The following is an 11,012-nucleotide window of genomic DNA, read 5'->3' as shown; positions in this document are numbered from 1 at the left end:
TGTAATGAGACTTGAGAGATAGACATTCCCTAACACAAACCCCAAATAATTATTGATGAAAATGTCTTACTATACACAAAAATTCATTTTACATAGATATGGGATTGATCTCAATGGTACCATGCTAACGTTGTAGTTACATGACGACTCTATTGCTTCACAAGCAACCCACAACGAGCGTGCATAAGTTAAAGTAGAAATAAAAACTGATAAATTCAAGTAAAAATTAGAAAGAATGAAAATCATTTAGCGTTCTTTCCCTCCAATTTCAAGAGTTTTTTCATTCTCTGATGAGCTCTGCTACCGAAAATTATGAAACCATCGGAAAGGTAGGGTGCACGGTTTAAGCTCATTTGCAGGAAACACATACTTCAACAATGGCAGGAACGGGTTTCTCGTTCGGCTCATCCTCGTCTTCAACGCCTGCCATGGGCGCCTCCACCGGCTCTGCATCCCAGCCGAGTTTCGGTTTTTCGTTCCCTAACCAACCCGCGGGCTCTTCGATCTTCGGCTCGTCGTCCACTTCAGCAGCAACACCCTCCTCTGCATCCTCACTATTCGGATCTTCAACGCAATCATCTGCATTGTTCGGAACACCGTTGTCTTCCCCTTCAAATTTCGGAACCCCGTCGTCTCAGACCTCGGCACCATCGTCTACGCCTGCGTTCTCGTTCGGCGGTGGCTCCACTTTTCAACCTAAATCCACGGCTTCCTCGTTCACTAGCTTTTCTTTAGGTTCGTCCTCGGCTCCAGCACCTTCTTTTTCGTTCGGCACGTCTGCATCTTCGGCACCTGCATCTTCCTCGGCCTCAGCCCCCAGTTTCCTGTTTGGCACCGCTGCTTTGACTTCGGCCACGCCTTCTTTCGCTTTTAGCAACCCGGCGTCATCCGCGGGTTTCCCATTCGGTACCCCGACGTCCTCCGCAGCAACCCAATCTTTTAGTACTCCCGCTACTTCGAGCCCCAGTTTGTCCTTCGGTACGCCCGCTGCATCGTCGGCTTCAGCCTCAGGTTTTTCTTTTGCGACCCCGACGTCCTCATCCTCAACGAGCGGTCTGTCTTTCGGTGCAGCTTCCCAGCCAGGGTCGACCCCGGGACCTTCTTTTGGGACGCCCACACAGCCCGCTTCGAGCCCAGCTCCATTGTTTGGGACCCCGGCATCGGCGTTCAAAACCCCAGGCACGTCTTTTGGAACACCTACACAAGCATCTTCAGCCGCACCCTTTGCTTTCAACACTGCAGTGGCAACCTCATCGTCTTCAACCTCAAGTCTGTCTTTTGGTACTTCCGGGCCATCTTCGGTTTCCACCCCAGGTTTTCCATTTGGAACTCCCGCGTCATCATCCACTTCGACACCAGGCTTAGCTTTTGGAACCCCGGCTTCTTCATTTTCCGGGTCTAGCTCATCTCAGCCTTCATTTGGATTTGGCAATGTGGGTTCTGGTGCTGCAACTGCTGCGCCATCCTCACAGATGCCTTCATTATCTGGAGGGTTTGGTTCATCCGCTTCCTCTACAGGCGTATCGTTTCCTTTGCTCGGTCAATCCAGTGCGGCAAAACAGTCTACCGTTGTTGCTACTTCTGCTTCTACAGGAATGCAGTCTTTTGGGCAGCCATCTTTGACAGGGGCAAGTTCTGCCGGCACATCTGGCGCATTCCCTAGCTTCTCCTTATCTTCAGCATCAACGTCATCAACATCTGCACCGTTGTTAATTAGTGAGTACGCATTTTCTATGTAAGCTTTGCGTTGTCTTTTCGTCACTGCAAACTGAAAATTGTGTATTTTTTCATCCATAAATACTTGATTATTTACTCCATATCATTCTTTATTGCAAGTATCTATCCATCACAGGCTTTAATTATGATATTTTGACAAACAGTTTGAATTTCATGTTTAATGCAATAAAACAAGAACCTGAGCAATGACAAGTCGGGTTTATAGGCTTGAAAAATGATTAAATTTTTCGGTAGCTAAAATTCCAAATCCTGGGGAAAACAAGAAAAAACATGAAATAAAACAACCAAATAAATTTATCATTTATCCAAGAAAACGATGTTCAGGCTCTTTTAGCCACAAACACTTGAAAAAAATTGAGAAGGTACTTGGCTGTGAACCCCAACTTCATTCAATGCATCCCTACCTCCATTTCCCCAAATAAATCCATCTCAGCAGTTTAAACGGGGAACTTTGGCCAGATTTATCCTAGGAATAGCTCTCGGTTCACTCCTCTCATTTCAAGGATGGTACCAAGGGTAAATTGGCCAATTGTAGTTTTGGCAACCTATTTTAGTGGGGACAGCAAGTGAGGCACAATGATATTCACGAAGGCAGTCGCCTCAGGGACTAGACCTCATGTCCTCCTACTTGTAATTCACAACACTCAACCACTTGACCTAATGCATTGGGCTTTCATTTTTAATTTGTTATACTGGCCTTAGTGGAATTAATCATGTAAATACATGATCACTAAATAACCATTTTGATATCACTTCTCTCCCTTTTTATGTCATTTCTAACCTAGTACACTTCATTGTGTTCTTTAATATTTCACTTAACTTGCTTAAAGGTGCCTATCATATCTTCAATGAATCATTTGTCACGAGGAGAAAAACAAGCATATAAAAGGACAAGTCTCAATTTTTTCACTCCTATAGGAGAATGTTCATAGATTGTCTCGAATGATGAGGTAGTTGTAGTTGTCACTAGTTGCATGCTCATTGCACTCCCCTTAGCTAGGTTAGAGTAGCCTTACATATTTTGAGTGGAGGTGGTACACTAGCTCCACTGGTTAGGTAGGATTAGCAAATTGTGCCATCTCCGAGAGGTCGAGATAGAGGAGCGCTTAATATTTTGTTGCCCCATTTATTATGAGATTTGAAGGTGGTTTCATTGCTTCTTAAGGGAACCCTCTCTAGTCTCTTCCACTAGTTAGATGAAAGGTGCTAGGAGGTATACATATAGGAGGTACTTAGATTTTGTTGCTAGTCCCTTTGTCCCTTGTATAGACCAATACCTACCCAAATGATAACTTCCTTCTTTGCGGTGTTCCTCCTTGCTAGTTGCATGAAGAGATAGATTGATAACAAAGTTACTTTGACCCAAATCTGTGAGCTTAAGGGGGGCTAGTCTTATGTCCTAGTTACACTGGAGATAATGCTAGCTCTATTTGTATCCTAGATCATGGTTCCTTTCTCCTTGTTTACCATCCTAGATTGAGTTTTTGTTATTAGTGTAGTATTCATATCTTATCTCATTTTAAGTTAATTCTTGCTTTTCCTTTTGCATCTTTCTTTATACAAGAGCCATTTTTGTGCTCCCACTTTGAATCTATCGTATGGTACTTAACAAAGCCACTGATATACTTTTGTGGCTTGTAATGTCCTAGGGTTCTTATTCAACCTAGGGTTTCCCAGTAGAACAATAATTCATTTATTTACACCACAACAAATATTCTTTCATATATTGCACAATCATTTAACACCAACAATGAAAATGCATGAATAATATAACCAACAACAATGAGATATTCCCTAAAAATCAAGACAATGAATGTACACAGTCAATATTCCACCAGTACTTTGCTGTTGCAAATGTAAATAGCCAAATCAACTATTAACAATCCAACAGAGTTTTGCAACTTGCTATCATCTATTCTATACTATTCTTTTGCACCGAACCTAGGCTGTTTATATAAACTCTTCAGTCTGAGAAGATAATTACAGTAGGTGTTTTGTTAATATTTTATGGTGTCTTCTATACAAATAATTATGTTTAATGATTTTGACTTTTCCACATTCTTATTTATTACTCATTATTCCATTGTTAAGCAATTATACAAAAGACATCAACAATACCCTCCTCCCCAAATTCCTAGACAAGTGTCCTCAAATTTGTCCACAAGATTTTTGCGACAAGGTCAACTTCAGGTCTACAAGAGGGTTGAAATTTGGTTTGCAACTTAGTCAAATTTCGCACTATTCTACAAAAGTATGCCATAGAAACTCGTCCAGAACTCAACCTCCTTTGTCTACTAGAGTGAGGTCAGATAAAGTGTATTTATTCCTTTTGTTTTCGGCCTTTATACTCCTTGTCTTCTTTGCTTAGAACCAAGGCTACTTGGAAGCAGGGAGCGACAATTTTTAAAAGCTTTCGGGTCAGGAGCAAATTTTATATAATATATATTCTTATATATTTTGATGCATATATGTCAACAAAAACACTTAAAATGGTGAATGAGATATAAAAATCATAAAAAACATGGATTACACCATATAACATCAATCATCTAGAAGTTATAATCTTCATCAACCACATGTCCACAAGTTACATGTTACAACATATCGAGTCTCATGATTCATCAATCTTAAAGTTTCAAACTTTCAAAATTCAGTATATAACATTTGTCATCACTAAAGTTGTACTTGTAACCGGTGTTTTAAGATTCGACCGGCTCGGAACCGATTCGGTTGAGTTGGTCCGAGTCAAGGCCTCACTGGGTCGATTCGGCCAGTGAACCGGTTCGGCTGAGTTGTCTGACAACTTGGTCGACTCGGTAATAACTCGGTCGGCTCGGTAATAACTCGGTCGGCTCGGCTGAGTCCAAGCCTACTCAGCCGAGTTGGATGACAGCGGCCCGTGAATTAAAAAATGACGATTTTTAAATATTTTTTTTTTGCTTTTGGGGGACCCCAAGGTTTTCATGATGATACTTTAATGGTTTTTTGTCCCTAAATAAGTTTATCTCGCTTGATTTTGAGAGGTTTGTTTAGGTGGTATCACATATGTAGTAAAGATTCCTTAAGGGATAGCTTCATTCTTATTCGAAACCTTCCAATAGGTTCTTTGCCCCTTTCTTAAAGCAAACCTAACTTTGTGGCCCCAACCTTGGCCCTCCAAAGATGAGCATCGAGCCTTGAGTTGATTCCACGTGATGCTACACCCCTTGATGAGCCTCCAAATTCTAAAACACTAAACTTAAAAGCTTGGACATTGGACTATTTGATGATATGCCCAAATGGACTAGAGATGCCCCTTGGCTGGCCTTGACCCTATTTTAGTGGATGGTGCCTTCTTCCAAAGCATAGATGAGGATGGTTATCATTGAGATGACTTAGGAGGGCTAGCACATCCCTCTTGATGTCAATGCTTACCCTTAGTGGTGCCATGTCACTCACATGCCTGAAAAGGGTGACATAGGGTCTCTCCTAGATGACATCATGGTGGAGGATGCACCTTTTGAAGATGTACACATTCACTTTGGGACTTTCTTGGATCGAGGAACACTCTTGGACCCTTGTATTAGTTCCTTGATGACTTACAATCTATTTTGGAGGATAACGCCATTTCTAGCCTCCTTGGTTATGTGTTTTTTTTGATCTCTATAACATCATCATATATGTATTGGACAATGCCCTGGGTGCCATTTTGATATTATGGATATATTCATGAGCCTACTTTGATTATATGTTGCCTTCTATCTATATTCTAATGCTGTGTGTTTGGAAACATGAATGAAAATATTTAAAATTTTTTGTTTTTTGTTTTTTTTTGTTTTTGTTTTTGTTTTTGTTTTTTGTTTTTAAAGAATATTTAATGTATTTTTTACAACGATCGAGTCATTGAAATCGAGCCGACCGGGTCGGAGTTAGAGTTTTAAAACATTGCTTGTAATCATTACCAAACTATAACGAAGAATATCAAACATGAAATTAAATGCTTCAACTTTCAAGAAGTATCATATTCATAATTCATTACCAATGAGTTATAATTGCCAACTTCAAACTTCAAAATTAAATTGTCATATATTGTTTACAAAAAATACCACTATAAATATGAAAGAGTCAATAGTGTTGGAAATAGTACTAAGGAGAGGTGTTACTAGACATTTATCCCTTTTAGCCTAATAGACACATTAATCACTTTTGTCTTGGTGACATTTATGAGTTATATTAATGTCATGGGTGGAAAAGGTACTTAAAAGCATTGTACCATGTGCTTTTCTAATATTAAAGTCACTTGTACTTTATAAAGTGACTTTACGTGTAAAGTACTAAGTTTACTCTTCTAATATTAAAGTGAGTTAAAAAATCACTTTATGAGAAAAATAGAAAAAAAGTACACAACTTGAAAAAGGTACTAGGAGGCTTTTAGGTAATGGGGCCAATGTGTGAGGGGGGTCAATTGTGAGAGTTAATCTCAACCACACATCTTGAGATTAAATCTCATCCATTTAATCCCAGGTTTAGGGATTCAAACTTTTCTAAGAGATGAAAGGGAAAAGGGAGAGCTCATTCTTCATTACACACTCATGAGATTATTGAGAGGACAAGAGGAGAGCAACTTGAGAAAGGAGGCAACATTTTTGCAAGAAGAAACTTTACAGCAAAGACTAAGAGTTCATCTACAATAGTTCGAATTTAATACCAGGGCAGAGTTCAAGTCTGGAAAGGGGATTCGAATCACTGGGAGGCAACCTCTGTTAGCTTCAACACTCAAGTAATGGGTCATTTATGAGTCAAATATCAGTTAGGGCCAGTGTATTACTCTAGCCACTCACCTTCACGAGTTCTGAGATTTCTAGAATAGCCCAACAATAATTTTGGGCCAATGGAACGAGATTTTTGGGCCTCCATTTTTGTGCATGGAGCTGCTTGGTTGGGAGAGAAATTACCTGAGATTTGTGGGCACACTTTGAACTGAAGAAACCGAGTTTCAAAGGCTGCTATAGTGATTGTTTTGTGGTGTAAATTCCTAGTATTTAAGGAGCTGAGAAGAGGGAAAATCTACAGCTAGAGGAGAGCAGGCTGTGAGAAATAAATATTAGTCCACAACTCAACTGAATGAAGACCTCTGAGATGCTACTTAAGAGAATGAGATAAGTTTGGATTTCTTGTTGTATTATTGTTGTAAAATTTCCTTTAAGAAGCAAAATAAAATCCTCCTTTGAAGACTGGTTTTCTCCAAGAGGCTGTGGGGTTTTTCCAGGGTCACCTTGACCAAAAACAAGTGTCTCATGCTTGAATGCTTGCCTAAATTTTGTATTAATTTCAGCTAATGCATTATGAAATTTATATCAACATGACAAAACATGTGGGCTGGGTCAAATAAACACATGCAAATTTGTAAACTGGGGTAAGGGCACAAATCATTAATTTTCTACGAATAGTTATAAAAGGTACTAGAAACTAGAAAAGACAAGTAGATCTATTATATACTATAATTTCCTCTTGCCACTAGAAACTTCTAATTTGTTTTATCACGGTTTATTGGGAGTCTCCTCTCGCATAATTGGATGACCACATCCAAAACCAAAAGGCACATGATTTCCACGTGATGTTGCAGATGGAGGCGCGACAAAGTCGGTAACTCTAGCACTGTTAGTGGATGATGGGGGTGGCATGGTTGTTGATGCTGTTGCTCTCGCTTCATCATCATCTTTCATAAGTTCTGTTTCTAATTGTTCCAAATGTAAGGTTCCATCCTCCAATTTGTTCTCCTTCGGGTTGTTCTCCTAAGTGACATATACTTTATCATATTGAGCCCGCTCACTATAATGTGTAAACAACCTTAAGTTGTATTGTACATAAACCAAGCTTTTTTCCCGGTTTTCATTGAGGCAATTTCATTTGACATTGTGGATGAAACTACATGTGCTCTAGCACCTCTTTGCAGAAGGAGTATTAACCACTTGTGAAAGCACTAACTTCCAATTTTGCCAAAGGCCCCCCAAAGTCATGCATGTTCCACCACTCAATACGATCCATTCTATCTTTATCATCAATAACATGCAAAGAACCAAACACTCTAGTTTGACTAAAATATTTGCCCAATTCTCCGCGCAATCTGGCACACACCTCCTTGCCTGACACCAACTTGTTTATTACGGTCATATACCCCTTTTGTACCTCTTTGCAGAAGGAGTATTAACCACTTGTGAAAGCACTTAACTTCCAATTTTGCCAAAGGCCCCCCAAAGTCATGCATGTTCCACCACTCAATACGATCCATTCTATCTCTATCATCAATAACATGCAAAGAACCAAACACTCTAGTTTGACTAAAATATTTGCCCAATTCTCCGCGCAATTTGGCACACACCTCCTTGCCTGACACCAACTTGTCTATTACGGTCATATACCCATTTTGTACCTCTAGATCTGTAGGGTGTTTTCTCCTAACCCCACCCCTAGGTGCAGGTTGGGCCAACCAAGATGGATAGTAGTATTTTGGCGTAAGGGCATATGCCAAAGCATTGAGTGGAACATTAAGATTCTGATTATCCCACCTTTTGACCACATGTTTGTGAATACGATCATACAAGATGGGATCTTTTGGCTCAATAATATCTTTTATTTGCCCTAACATGCTATCCATTTGTTCATACACCTCCCCCATCACTGGCGCAGTTGTATTTGCAAAACAAATCATGTTATAAATGGGTTTGGTGAACTGCAAAACATTCCTCACACTTGTCCAAAACTCACCATCAAGAATGATGTCCTCCACCTCTTGAAAATCCTTCTTGTCAGATGCTGTTGCAACCTTGTCCTTTAATATCTGCTATGATTCACTTGATACCATGCTAGCCAATGCCTCTCTTACCTTCGAAAGGCTCCTGAAGGTGAGGTAATAACTAACAAATCTAGTCTTTGCTGTCTTCAATAGCTCCAACCTTGAGTGACTACGGAAAAGGCCATGGGTATTGCTATGATTGATAATGAAACTTATCATTTTCTTGCCTTTCTTTATATAATGAACCCATCCATTTTCCCACATAGATGCTTTTTGGCACAAGTATATGAACTTGTGTAAGTGGCATTGCAATGGAGGCATACAAATTTAGCGGTTCCACCCCCGTTCCCTCCTCCAAGCCTTGTGACATATTTCCACAAGGGTGTTTGGTCTACCCTAGTTTTCTTTCCATCATCTTCACTCCCATTATCCTCATCCTCTTCCTCTATTGAATTTTGTAACTATGGTCGGTCTTCATAATGTAAATTTTTATTTATATATTTATTTTATTTTTGAGCATGTTCTTCATTCTCATTTCAAAAGATGAAAATTTGAATTTTAAATTTAAATATTTTGGCTCCATTGTAGCCTAGTGGATCTCCTCCTAGTCAAGTCGGCTCAGTTGGAAAGGCACACATTCAACAAGAAGAAACACTATATATTGACATTTGTGCTCCTCCATTTGGCATCTAATTTGCACCTCTTTTGTGGAAGACAAATTTGGTCCTATCTGAGGCTCTTAAGTGGACGAACTTGAGGCAAACTAACTGTGGATAATTCGGGTCTATCTAAGGCTACAACAATGTGAATCTGAGGTCGTCAAAGAGAGAAACCTGAGGCAAATGTAGAATAATTTGATGGCATGAAAATGACAGAAGTTTGAGGCTATGCTTGAAGCATATTTGAGTAGGACTGAGGCACTCTAATGGAGCAAGGCTTGACTAGGAGGATGAAGCAGGTTTGTAATTGTGTCTGACTTTGATGTCTCTCTTGTTGACTAGATTATATAAGGAAAGGATTGCTGGGTTTTACTCCTTGGAGTGGTGTTTTCTTAAGGTAAATTCTTGTGTAGTTGTCTCTTCATGTTTTGTTATTTATTGTAGTTATTTGAATAATTATTATTATGATGTATAATAATAAATGTAAGAATGGATGAAAAGAATAATCATGAAATCATTTAAGGGAACTACCCTATAAATTAACATCCTCTTGGTACTCTTCTCCGGGGTATTCTTGACCACTACCCACTTCCCAAGACCATCATCATAGCAAAAAATCAATAAGATAAGGCTAAGCCATATAACCATCATGCTTGTTGAAGGTTGAGATTATTGCCTATAATAAAATGAGGGAGGAGTGGTAAAGAGTAGGAGAAGAGAAGAAGAACATCTAGGTTCTAGATTCATTGAACATTCAACATATTTTTACACAAATGTTACATGGAAAAAAAGAATGGGATTAGACCCTACCTCTTTGGCTCTCCAACAATCTGTCGTCAATCTCCCAAGCTTGCAAGCTCCAACAATCTCTTGTCAATCTCCCAAGCTTGCAAGATCCAATAATCTTCCACAACCTACTCAGGCTCATACTCTCTCAAATGTTCTCAATCTCTCTTTATCACAAATGAAATGGTGATAATGTGGGAGGGGAGGAGGCTTTTTATTGTTTTTCCCCTCCCTTTTTTTTATACAAAAAGTTGCCCCTCTTGCCTTGGTTGCGCCCGAATTTCAGAAGGGCGGGAGCAATTTTTTCCATGGGAGCGATTGGGGAGAGATTGCTCTCGTATTGCTCCCTGCGATTAAAATTTTCTCCCTGAGCGATGGGGAGCAATACGAGAGCGATCACTCCCTATATCCAGGGAACAATTTTTTATTTACCATGAGTGTGCTCCTGCAATTTGCTCCCAAACAAGAGTGAATTGGGAGTGCGCTCCCAAGGTCGCTTCCCTAGCGCTTCAAAGTGGAGCATGCTTCGAGAGCGAATTTAGGGGCAGAGCTCTCCACAACCTTGCTTCGAATAGAGATATGTTCATAATCCGAAGTGCTCTGGAGGGAGATCAAAAGGGCTACTTATAGCCTTCAAGTGATGCGAATGGGTGTCTCTTTGGGCAAGTCGACATGATGGCTTGGAGGGTCGACATGGTCACTTGTTGAGGCAAAAATACAAATTGAAAATTCAAATCTTTCTTTTGCAAAGGTCACGAATACCTTTCATAAATTCTTCTTTTGACAATAATGAGCGTGAAGAACATGCTTGACAAATAATAAGTATATTAAATCAAATACATCAATGATACAAATATACATTTTGAAGATTGACCATAGTTAGTAAATTCAACATGTTTCTCCTCATAAATAACTCACTCTTCAGATTTGTAAGCCACAATAGGGTTGCACAGAAGGTTATATATCTCTGTGTTGAGAAAAATGGTAACAAAGAAGTGTTTCCTAGGCATTTACCCTTTTGGCCTAGGAAGACACATTAATGATCCCTTTGTCTA

The 11,012-nt window shown here is 39.7% G+C and overlaps 1 protein-coding gene across 4 annotated transcripts in view; it reads left to right on the top strand.

Annotated features, from left to right (window-relative positions):
• Positions 1–221: 221 nt before the first annotated feature.
• The window catches only part of EMB2766 (structural constituent of nuclear pore), a 175,524-nt gene continuing 164,733 nt past the window's right edge, over positions 222–11,012 (top strand). For 2 of the 4 annotated variants that reach the window (XR_016266633.1, XM_089458258.1), the window contains exon 1: positions 222–1,716. Coding sequence is in view for 3 of the 4 variants with exons in the window: in XM_089458258.1 (XP_089314384.1) it covers positions 378–1,716 (1,339 nt within the window). In the remaining variant the exon portion in view is untranslated. The remainder of the gene's footprint in view (positions 1,717–11,012) is intronic. The other 2 variants (XM_089458259.1, XM_089458257.1) reach the window with 1 other exon arrangement.

This window comes from Pinus tabuliformis, chromosome 7 (assembly GCF_031772625.1).
Source record: "Pinus tabuliformis cultivar Carrire ecotype Pingquan chromosome 7, CPIR1, whole genome shotgun sequence".
Lineage (NCBI taxonomy): Eukaryota > Viridiplantae > Streptophyta > Pinopsida > Pinales > Pinaceae > Pinus > Pinus tabuliformis.
The sequence above is the reverse complement of the archived record's forward strand: the minus strand, read 5'-3'. Positions and strand labels throughout refer to the sequence as shown.